Raw genomic sequence first — 12,500 nt, 5'->3', positions numbered from 1 at the left:
TCAACAAGGGAAACATGAAAGAACAAAACAACAAGGATAGATGGGTGAATGTTGTACATAATCCAATTTGGTCACACACAGACACACAAACATCATGTGAAATTGTCAGATTTGTTGATGTTGTAACATTTAAACATCTGGCTGGAATGTGTCCATAAGTAGTAATGACTTGATCATCTCCTGTTTCAAATGTAAAGCTCTTTGATGATTTCTGGTCAGCTCCTCAAACGCTTTGTCAAGCTGGTCTCATTGATTTTGCACTTATTGAAGGAATCACAGGGTTTCCAGAGTGGGGAATCCTGTATTTTAATCGTTTTGCCTGTCTTCTGCATTCACTCTGCCTCTCTCTCTCTGAAAATCAACTAAACATCTCACTTTTTTGTCACATTTTTTTCAACAGTCATCAAATCACTTAAGTCTCATATTTTCCATAGATCTTGGCTCACAGCCTATGCATTCCCTCCTTCCAACCTCAAGTGACATCTTTCTCTCCATGTTAACATCCCTCCTCCCCGGCCTAAATAATGGATCAAGGCATGAAGTTTGAACGATGACAACAACAAACAATAGAAAAGATCAACAGACCAGATTTACAACTTCAGAAGAATATCAAGACAGAGGAGAGAGAGAAATGTCCGGAAAGTTATGAGAGCATGGGAAAAGATGAGGAGAATGTTGCTTTAGAAAATCCCTGTGGACAGTTGCTGTGGTTTTAAAGTCCTTGGAATCTGTTTTGCGTTCGCATTGGACAATGAAGCTTTGCACTGGTGTGATTGGTCTTCCAGTTTCCTTTGTCCTTCCTGTTCAATATTTCCCTGCAACTGTTGTCACCTTTTCACCAAAGTGATTAGGCAATTTGCTTTGTTAATTCCATCTATCTCACCACTCAATATTAGGTGCTGCAGGAATACACTCGCTCAAATCAGCCAGCAGCCTCTTGACCTTTTACTGTATTTCATTCATCTGATAATGCTTTGAGATTGACTAGGGATGCTTCCAGAGTCGCCCAGTCAATCACCATTGATGGGTTTGCGACCACAGCATTAGAGAGTTTATTAGACCGACTGAAGCACACACTCCAATATGTCTTTTGCACCCACAGTTACCTGCCTGGACACTGGGAGCAGATACAGAGAGCCACTGGCTGACCAGTTTACTTGTGTAGAAGGTCGAAGAATCGGTTGGATTTGAAGCCATTTAACACATTCTGACTTACAACTGTTGCTTAAAGCGTTTTAATGCAGATCCTGAATTCAAATGCTCTCCTGAAGTGTTTATCACGAAATGTGTTTATCTAGTAATTAAACCCAAAGGGGCGCTTGAACTTGTGTGTGGGTGTACGTGTGTGGGGATGTTTGAACATTTGCATTGTTTGTGCGTGCAGTGAAAAGACCACCGTCTAGACCCAACTGTCACGGCCCATAATCCTCAGCAAACCAGAAATGCTGCTGCGCTGATGCATGGAGACTCGCAAACATTGAATTCATACTTAGCGGTGGGAGGGTGGGCGGCAAACTGGCCGTGTATACCAGAAATGTCATTTTAACTCAGCCCAGTGTTTTTGTTTTTTTTTCCCTCTACTGACGTGTGCATGCTTGCAGGCACGTATTCACACACACACACACACACACACACAGCCGCACACAAACCCACACACACACAAAGATGAACACCGTTTAGCATTCAAAATACAGTAAAGCCTCTCTCCCTTGGCATAACCACGCAGACACATACATAGTCCCGTTTCACCTTTGCCCCTTTCGCTAGCCGCAAGGACCCACCGTCCCTGACAACCGCTGCTGAAACTCCGCCTAATGAGACACAACTGGAGAGGCTGTCGGCCGCCGGCGTGCATCACGGGTCGGCGCGGTGTACGAGCGTAACGAGTTGTCGGAAGCCGTATCTGCAGGAGGGGTTTCATTATCAAAGTGTTACCTCAGTGGCACTTGATTAGGCAGAAAGGGAGGTTTGGACACGGGTTGTCATCCTTCTGTTGGAGAGAGGGAGGAGGAGGAAGGAACAAAGAAAAAAAAGAAGCGTTATCTTTGTTGCGGTTGCTGTGAAAATGTGTGTTTTTCAGATGTTTGTGGTCAATTTTGAATATGTTGTTGTTATGAAATGTTTCCCTCTCTTGACTTGGCTTTCCAGTGAACAGTTGTCATGATTTGATGCATAAGGAAGTGGTTCCCAAAGTGTGGTGCAGGGACCCCCAGTGGTCCTATGGGGACTCCAGGGGGTCTCCACCTAAATAAGGGATAGTTACATCACACTATTATTTTGTTCATTTGAAGTTAGGACAGTAAGACAGTGTTGTGAGAATGTCGATTATGATCAGAGGTTTCACTCCCCCTACTGTTATCTCTCAACCAACAGATACAATTCTGTACCAAATCATATCCAACAAAATGATGGAGTCCCTCAGTCAAAATCTTATCAAACGGGGGTCCCTGGTCTAATGTGTATCCACTTGAGGGGCTTTGACATGAGAATGTTTGGGAACAGCTGGTATAGGGAATCTCCCATTATCATGAAAGACCAGTGGAGCGTTCTTTCATATTCCCATGTAACTTTGCATTGTGATACCACCTTTTGCCAAGGAACGAGCATCATTTATCAATATTTGAGTTTGTGCCACATACACACTGCTGAATGACATCCCCTCTCTGTATCTCTACAAGAGACCTTCATATGCTCCATCAATTAGCAAAAGCAGTAATTTGGTCATCTATGCCCCACAAGAAGCTCAAGGGAAGATACAAACTAATTATGCCAGTGGGGCTAAACACATTAGCATGAGCACACATTCCTCCTTCAAGAAATAAAGGACATGCTTGCAAAGTGCTATGGCAGAATTGAGTGTTCTTACTCTGATTAGCTAATCAAATTAATTATGTGTGCGTGATCTTATTGTGTAGCTGCAACGATATCAGCACAACAGGTCTAAGATTTTCAGGCTGATTGCTACCCATATGCCTAGTGATTTGGGATATAATGGAATGTAATGTGTGATTCCAACATCAAAAACAAAGTCAAACACCCAGCGGTACCTTGCTTTAGCTCTGCTTTTGCACCCAAACACTCCTTTTAGTATCTCAGCATGTGATTCACAAACAGACTTTGTTCTGCCTCTCTGATTCTTGCGACTGTCTCGTTTAATTTCACAGTAGAATTGATTCAATAATTCTTTTTTTTTTTCAACCCCCTCCTCCTCTCATTTCTTAAATTAATTTACTCCTTTGCCCCCGTCAAATCTCTTCTCTTTCTGTGTGACTTGAGACCCTTGCTGCCATACACGCAAGCAGGAAGAATTGGATGTGATATTTCCCAGGGGAAATTAATAGTACAGTGTGTTTCTGGACCAGGTACAGATTAAAAGCTGGGCCCCCATTATAAACCCATTAACCTAGTCATTAGGACCAGATCTGGGACGAGATGGAGTAGGTGGGTGTCTAATTTTAGCGCAACATTGTGTCACAGTTAGCCCTAATTCATACTTGCAGGTGCTGAGAGGAAATGAGGTGTTTCCCTTGAAAAAGCTATTCCTGTAGCAGCACCCTCATTGAGCTGCCATAGGGTTAGATGTCATGAGTTAGCATGTAACTCTGATATATGATCTGCTGTAATTTCTGGTGGCATGGTGGCTTTGTTGTAAGTTATCACCAGGGATGGAAATGTCTCAACCAAAGCACAAATTTAAAAATCAGTAAATGCAAAAACTGTCCTCCTTGGCCAAAGTGAAAGCTGAGGCTAATGTTGATGATGGGGAGTTGACAGCAATGCAGGAAGTCTAAAGTTTTTTAATGGATGTTTTGTTAAACATGGACTGATATTCTGTGTTTCTCTCCCCACACTCTCTCCCTCCCCCTTCCTCTCTCAGAGACTGGCAACAGAAGCAGAGAGGTTTCAGATGGAGCACCAGTGGAGGGACGACTATGAGGTGAGCGAGAGGCTGGAGCCACATCTGATACCTTCATTAATCCTGGCTGCATTACATACAGATCAAGTGGTGTCATGAACTCCACAAGAGGGAAGAGGGGAGACACATGTTATTCATGATCCAATATGATTGTCATAATTGGATGGCAAATCTCATTACAATGACAATAGCACCATAATGACTTTAGACAAGATTGAATTTCATTATTCTACATAATAGGCAGAAACAAGCAGGCACGCTTATGATGAACTCACAGACACACATGCACATACACACTCATGCACACACACACACACACTGCTCACTTTCTGATATCCTCCATTAATCAGAATATTAAGAATACATTAGAAGAGAATGTAGTGCAAATATTATGAACACACTATTATTTTACCCATTCAATTACTTTGCCAGATTGCTGGCCCAATGAATGTAATGCCCCTCTTCACAATGGCAGTTTCACTGTGAATTACAATGCAATCTTTCAGCTTTTCACAGCCCGCCATGCCGTGCTCTAGCCCTGGCCTTTTCATAATGAATGCAAATTGCAAATTTCCTTCCCCTAGTTTGTAATGAGGAAAGCCTCACACTTTTGGCAGCTATTTAATAAATGACAAATGATATTGTGTGTACATTCTGTAGTGGGAGAACTTCAGAGAAATTCAACTTCACCATTTAGCCTATTAGCGTAAAAAAAAAAAATCTTCAATGTGGTTAGCCAACCCTTAATGATTCTTTTCCATTAAAAGTTTCCCATAATTCAACTTCCTGTATGCTCCCTTGCTCTCAGAAGACAGGGAAGGAAATGTCTCTCTGGGGATAGATTCATTTATCCGCTGTATTACTCGTTTGTAGTCTGAGTTTGATGTTCAGTTGGCTCGAGATGCTTGGCTAGCGAAGGTAATTAATTTTTTTGGTCAGTTTTTAGGGGATTTCTGTAATACCTGAACCAATTAAATATCTCTCCAGCATTTTAGAGTGGCATAGGTGTCGTGTGTGGATAGGGGTCTGAATCCTCCACAGGTACACACACCCATGTTCAGGAGAAAAGATAATGTTGGGACAATTTCAAAAGTCCTATGCAAGGAATAATGTGACAAGTTATTGATGATCATAGGGAAACTGTTCACTGTTCTAGCTTGTCCTCCTATCAAGGAAGGTCAGAGGTCAGCGATGGAACAGCATCCCTTGAGGAGTCAGTGTGTTAGACATTTCATTCATGCTGAATGTTGACAATTTCCTTCAAGTAGTTGTGAAAAAAAACACATAGGTGGGTAGTTTAAAGGAAAAATCCACCCTAAATCCACTGTCTAAAAATTAACAAATTGGCCTATTTGCTTGGGTTTGTTGAAATATAGTTGAGAATGCTCCTACTTAAAAATCAGTACATGCAGAATTGATTTTTAGCTGTGACCGGAAACTGGTATAGGTTGGTCCCAAAAATTTCAAAAAGTCTTCATCATCTATATCTATTGCTCCTGAACTCGCATTGACATGAGTGATGGCTTGTCAGACTTAGGAGAGAGTTTTCTATTAATGTGTTGTCATTTAAGACCCTCCCCCTTTCCTGATTGGCTGTATTGATCCTGAAGTTGAATTGAGATGCATTGTCGCCTATATTGATCCCAAAGTCACATGGAGAATGTGTGATGGCTCATCGTCCTCAAGTGTCCTAGCGATTGGTGATGTCATTCAAGCCCCTCCCCCTTTCCTGATTGGCTAGTGTTTGATCATCTATATGGAGGCCTTCCACAGCTTCACAGATTCATTTTATCTCGTCGGAGCTGTGGCTTCCTCAGGCTTTGTCGCCTGTCAGGTTGAGAGAGAGCGAGAGTCTCCTGGCTCCGCGCAGCTGTAGCATGATCGCAGTCGGTGTGTCAGAAAGAGAACTCGATGGCCTTGTATGCCTTCCCACAGCTGTAGTGTAACTTCAGACGCGGCCTCGTCTGCCTTCAGGCCAGCCTCTCGCTTTCAGCTTAGCCCCGCATGAACCTGTTTGTACCCTCGCCGCGGACAAAGTGTGTGTATCATAGTGTATGCTTCATATTAAATGTCTCTCTGCGCACTCCACATTACTGCATATCAGCGTTTATCATGTGTATAGTTTTTCTGATGAGGTGTGTGTGTCTGCGTGTGTGCTGAAGTTTAGGTTGATGTACACAGTCCTGAAACATACTGTACGTTAATGGATCTGCATCTTAGTGAATCACGATCTCTGGAAATACCCCTTGGAGCATCCTCTCTCTCTGTGTGTGTGTGTGTGTGTGTCTGTTCCCTGTCACCTTTGATAACTGGGACAGTGCTATTGGGCACCTCTCCCTGCTGACTTAAAGCACTTAAACCCAATGACTTCTGCTATGGCACCACACACAGCAGTGTCTCTGTTCAGTGTTACACAATGACTGGGGCCCCATTTACACCTGGTATTAAAATGCGATCTGTATCTAGATGATTATTGATCCGAATATATGCTTACACCTGGTATTTAGATGCGCTCTTGCTGTCTGCATTCTGTTCGCATTGTGATCAGATCAGAGTAGGTGGGCATTGTCAACAAAAACAAACATGGCGGGTGTAGGGTCATTAGAGGTGTATTTACTTTTCATTCGAGGCAGAAAGAGTCGTGTTTTTTCGGAGGCAACAGAAACGACAACGGGTCGTTTTTGCCGAAACATGGTTTGCAGCTGCTGTGAACGGTACTTCAGTATCTCCTTCACTGTGGATGAGGGAAAGGAGCGATGGCTGGTGGGAGCAGATCGTGCCGGAGTCCTTCAGTGAAGCCGAGTGGATGGCAAACTTCAGAGTGAGTCATTATGTTTCTACCCAGTGAGCGCTGCGTTCTCACCAATGCGAACACACTGTATGGACTGAGGCTGAGATCGGAGCGCTGTATGTTTACACCTTTTATTAACATTCGTCGTTCTTATCCGGATAAGATATTCAGATACAGATCACATTTTAATACCAGGTGTTAATGGGGTCATAGTCTACACAAACACGCACACACACACATTCACGCATGCATACACACACACACGCACACATGCATCAGTGTACATCACAGAGATCAGGGAACCCCCTGATCAGAGCAGAGTGAATGCACACATACACACACACACACACACACCATGCCCTAGATCTTTTTTTTTCTTTTTTACACCCCCTCCCTCCTTGCCTCATCTCTCTCTCTCTCTCTCTCTCTCTCTCTCACACACACACACACACCTTTCTTGAACACAGTTGCCTTTCCCTGAGGGGTGTGATGGTGTGACCTTAGTGTGATCATCACCTCTTAAGGTGCACATCGTCTACAGTAACATGACCTGACAGAGAGCATCATGGGACGAGATCTCCTCTTTTGGAGTGTGTGTGTGTGTGTCTCTGTGTGTGCACTTAGACTTACGCGTCTCTTGATATATCTCACCAACACTCAAAGCGGCGAAGCAGAGAGCAGATGCCCGAGCCCGGCACAGTTTACACAGCTTAATCGCTTATTGTGAGCTAATTGCAAATGGCCCGGCGCTAACTGTTTTTAAGCTACAGCAACACTAGCAGCGGCGGCGGCAGGAGTCACAGACCTCTTTGAGTTGCTGTCCTGTCGGCTTGCAGGGCCGCAGGTGGTAGGCAGGTGGTGCTAGTCGCTGAACCGGCTCCGTTGCCCCGGGGCAGCCATATGTCAGCGGCTCGGCTAGCTCGTTAGCGCCCTGCTAGCCTGTGCACTGACAGGAGGCCCAGCAGTGTGAGAGCAAAACAACACTACTTGCCTTTACTGAGCCTCCGTGTCAAAAACAAAACGCTGAGAATAAGGCAATAAAGCGAGATTCAAATATTGCAATATTGTAAAAGTAATCCAGAAAACTATAAAGCATGATAGGCTTACTAGTTCCATGAATATTGGCTCCATTTATTATGTTTTTAGATTAAAATCAAAACCTTCTTGTTGTGTGCTTTTTTCTTGGGCAGTCCTCTCATCTTTAGCATATGTTTTATTCTTTATTTAGTCAGTTATAAAGCACAGAGGGAAAGAAAGGGGCAGAAAGCTGTGGTGGGATTTGATCCTTGACCTTGGCACACATTTGGTTCCAGAGGCAGAGAGACTTCAACACTCACCTGTCTCTGGACACTTTGTTGTGCATTTTAAGATTCATGTGTATTTCCTCTCTTTATCGATTCGCTGTTGCTGATCTTCTCCTCTTTCTCTTTCAATCTCTCTATTTCTTGCAGGTGGACAAAACTGTTTACTTCAATGCCAAAGACGACGTGAGTACACTTTCGATGCCGCTGTTTTCCATACTGTGTTTTGAGATCCATATGTTCGACAATACCCTCCCCAGCCCCTGCAGTCATTATTACCATGGCAACAAATCCGATAGTAAAGGTTACTGATAGCCTGGGAGAATCGCCCATATACTTTAACTGAGCCACCATGGTAAGTTCTGTAAAAAAGAAGACACAAGAAGTCGTTACGCAAGGCTTCATGTGTATTTACTGTATGTGTGCGTGCAGGCATGGGGAGTTATTATCCATGCTATGATCGGGACTCCTTGCGTGTGTGCAGGGGTCTTTTTTTAATGCGTCGGCCCCTCGCTCGGAAACACTTGTGTATGCGTGAGATATTGAATGCCTCCCCTGGCCTCAGAAGTCATCTGTCTGCTCTGATAAACAGGGATCAGCGTCTAATTCCCCTCCACTGTCCCAGTGGGGCAGAACCACACACCCACAGCACACTAATGTCACTCTGCATTTGACTGACAGCCCCTCTCCTCTCCTCTTCTCTCTCCTCTCTCGCTTTCTCTGGACGCCCCGGAAAATCAGATTCAGTTTCTCCGTCTTTCACTCTCTCTCTCTCCTCGACTTGTATTCCTCTCCTCCTTCTCTCTCCATCTCTCCGTCAGCAGTGACAGGCCAATGAATACTTTACATTGACACCTTATCATTCACAGTAACAAGGAACTGATGTGTCTATATATACTACATATTTATACTCCCAGGGTGTATACACACGCACACACACACACACAAAATATAGTGTCCCAGGATGGGTTTGAAACTCATGGCCACTGATCTGTTTTTGTTATGTTTTGTTTGTTTTCATTTCTACATGCAGCTTAATGAGACAGAGAAGAAGAACCAGTATGTTCCGGATGATTTCCACATAGACCCCGACTTCAAACGACTGGTCTCCTACAATACCACCGCCGTCCACATCCCAACGGATATATATGAAGGCTGTAAGTTGAAACACACACACACACACGCACCTACTTTTTCTCATTCTCGCTCTCATGTATCAAAAGTTTGGACACACCTGACTGAATGTGCTATGCTTTTCATTGTCTTAAAGCCATTTTGATCTAAAGGCTTATGCTTAAATGCTTGAAATTTGTTTCTCAGACAAATATAAAAAGTTGATGCCTATGTATGAATTTCTTTCCAAAGCCTATGCCTTTCCATCAAGGCAAAGGGCGGCTACTTTAAAGAATCTAAAATAGAAGATAGTTTTCATTTGTTTAACACTTTTTTGGTCACTGCATAATTCCATTTGTGATATTTCATAGTGTTGATGTCTCTATTATTCTAAAATGTGGAAAATAGTAAAAATAAAGAAGAATGTGGTGTGTCCAAACTTTTGACCGGTAGTGTAGATTCCCACATTTTCTACATATTCCCATACACAGCTTCCCCCCACCCCACTCTCTGTGTGTCTGTGTATGCCCGTCATCACTATGTCCACAGTATGTTCCCATGACGTTGAACTTAGCCTCCCAGAGCTGTCTGCAGTCCCAGGCCCAGGTCAGACCATACCGGTCTATATATAGCCCAAATATCAACTGGCCAATAGCCAGCAGACCCTGGCCCCCCCGTCACCCTGCTCACCAGCTGCTCCTCGCCCCCTCCCACTCATCGCTGACCCCGCCGACCTCTCAGGACAGTTGCGCAGAAGGTCAAAGCTACCACCAGCGATAAGTCTTCTTGTGGGCGGTTTGTACTTTGCGTGTACAGTTTGGCTTGGTTGTGTCTCCAGTCAAGTCACTGTTCTCAGTTCTGTATCTGTGAAGTCTGTGCCTTTGTTTTGGTGTGTTGTTCTCACACTCTCTTTATCCTTTTCTTTTGTCACTGCTTCTTTGTCACCATCAAGTGTACTTCCCTCGCAGAAGTAGTAATGTCTTGACATTCAAAGTCAATTTCTTTGTCACTGGACATATTGCAAGTAAATGGCTGTTGCATTGTATCACAGTATTGTTTTAGCTAGTTAACCAGTTTAGCTGGAACAGGCTGCTGCGCATACTGTATATACTTACACTACCAGTCAAAAGTTTGGACACACCACATTTTTCTTTATTTTTACCATTTCCCATATTTTATAATAATAGTGAAGACATCAAAACTATGAAATAAGACAAATGGAATTATGCAGTGTCCAAAAAAGTGTTAAACAAATCAAAACTATCTTATATTTTAGATTCTTTAAAGTAGCCGCCCTTTGCCTTGATGGAAAGGCAAAGGCTTTGGAAAGAAATTCATACATAGGCATCAACTTCACTATTTATATTTGTCTAAGAAACACATTTCAAGCATTTAAGCCAAAACAAAACAAACAAAATGGCTTTAAGATCATGAAAAACATAGTACATTCAACCAGGTGTGTCCAAACATTTGACTGGTAGTGTAGGTATCATGTTGCCCAGGGGGGTGTGGGCACTGACGAATCAAACCTTCAACTTTTGGACTGCTAGGTGGCCTTCCTAACAAGCCTGTTGCTTCTGGCTCTCCTGCCCTCCCTGTTTAATGAGAAAAGTTGACTAGGAGCACAGTTTTATGAGCAGCAACTACCTGCAGGAGTACAAGCACTATCTTGCACTGTTGGTTACTGATGACCTCCAATGGCTCGAGTGGGGGTTAAGTTCCTTACTCAAGGGCACCTTTATACAAGCTGTTGAGGGAGATCAGAGCTTGTCTCAGCAACTTTCTGGTCACAAGCCTTCTTCTCCAACTGTTAGAGAACCACCACCCTTCTGCTTTCCTATCTCTCTTTGTAAAACTTCAACATTAGCTGTCCTGCTCCAGGACATTACAGTACAGGCTCTCATATTCTCTCTGATTCTTTGTTTGGGTTTTTTTCATCCCACACTCTCCTGCCCTCCCTTCCTATGTTTGCCGTCACTGTGTGGTATAATTATACTCACCATGCCTTCACACTGAGCAGACCTAAACTTCTAATACTGCAAACACTGGAATTGGCTTTCAGTGATAACTTTAAATCCATTAATGAATTCTATTAGCAAATGTGGCAAAGCCTTAGACTCATTCGGACAAGTTTGAGTCATTCGTGGCCAAGTCTGACGCCAGAATGTGTCCAGTAATTTATAATTGGACTTTCAATCAATCTGGCCTAACAGCAGGAACTATTTGGACAGATTGCCCTTGCTGGCTGTAACCCAGAGGATGTGAAATGGGTATTATTGTAGCATTAATGTTAGTGTCGGGGTAGTGGCTTTGGCGTTTCTACCTTGGAGTCGGTCCATTCTTTCACTTGGAACACCACCGATACCTATATATATATGTATACCCATATATCTGATGGGACATGGAGTGGTGTATTCTGTGTGGTGTGATGTACCAATGGCAATGGAGTGGAGCTGGTATGTTTTTGTGTGCCAGTTAGATAAATAGATGTGGTCGGTACATGGGGACACTGCTCCCAGTCTATTTTTACTGTCTTTATTTAGAGCAGGCCTGGGTCTGACTGAAGTGACCCTCTGATCTAGAAACTGCTCTTAGAAGCAAAGCGGCTTTTAGGCAATTTGTCCCGCACGCCTGAGCTCTGTTGTTTTGTACTTGAAACTGAGCTGTCCAGCAATTTGGGCAAAATGCTTCTGAGACAGTTCAACAATCTGATTATTATAGCATGCGCAGGCTGATACGGCATTACAGGGGCCCTTGGCAACCCTTGGGTGAAAACAGAGGTGATGCAAGGCTGTGTATTTTAGCTGTGACTTGTGATTGAGAAGAATAGTGAGTGGTGGCTGTGTGAAATGTGTATTTTTGTGTGTTTGAGCATACTGTGACGCAGAGTAGTGTAGAGAAGGCTCTGTATGTGTGTGTGTGTGTGTTTATGGTGCATGTTGCCTTATACAGTATGTTTATGCACATGTGTCTGTCCTTTTGCCAGTGAATTGATAATAGCAATACTTTAACCAAGCATAATTCTTCCCTGGACAGGCTAAATTGACTAGGGCATGGCTGAGTGATTACACATAAAGGCAATACTGTACACACACACACACACACACACGCACACTCACCCTCAGGGGCCATGAGCCTCTTCTTCCAGAACACTGATGAGAACAGGGTATGCACAAGGACACACACACACACACACACAAACATAAGGGTACACCAAGCATGCGCCGACACACACACATTTTAGAAACATGCAGGCCGTGTCCTTCCTCGCAGACAAACACACACGCACACACACACACACACACACACACACAGTACGGAGGGAGGGAGGATGAGGAATAAGAAGAGGCAGAAAAGGCTTGAGAAAGGAACATGAACA

The 12,500-nt window shown here is 43.6% G+C and overlaps 1 protein-coding gene across 3 annotated transcripts in view; it reads left to right on the top strand.

Annotated features, from left to right (window-relative positions):
- cacna2d1a (calcium channel, voltage-dependent, alpha 2/delta subunit 1a) overlaps positions 1–12,500 on the top strand; it is an 88,229-nt gene that overhangs the window by 32,656 nt on the left and 43,073 nt on the right. For all 3 annotated transcript variants that reach the window (XM_071905582.2, XM_078281875.1, XM_078281876.1), the window contains exons 4-6: positions 3,878–3,937; positions 8,159–8,194; positions 9,042–9,165. In XM_071905582.2, the coding sequence (XP_071761683.2) occupies positions 3,878–3,937; positions 8,159–8,194; positions 9,042–9,165 (220 nt within the window). The remainder of the gene's footprint in view (positions 1–3,877; positions 3,938–8,158; positions 8,195–9,041; positions 9,166–12,500) is intronic.

The sequence above is a fragment of the Centroberyx gerrardi genome, chromosome 24 (assembly GCF_048128805.1).
Source record: "Centroberyx gerrardi isolate f3 chromosome 24, fCenGer3.hap1.cur.20231027, whole genome shotgun sequence".
Classification (NCBI taxonomy): domain Eukaryota; kingdom Metazoa; phylum Chordata; class Actinopteri; order Beryciformes; family Berycidae; genus Centroberyx; species Centroberyx gerrardi.
Note: the sequence above shows the minus strand (reverse complement) of the source record. Positions and strands in the feature narration are given on the sequence as shown.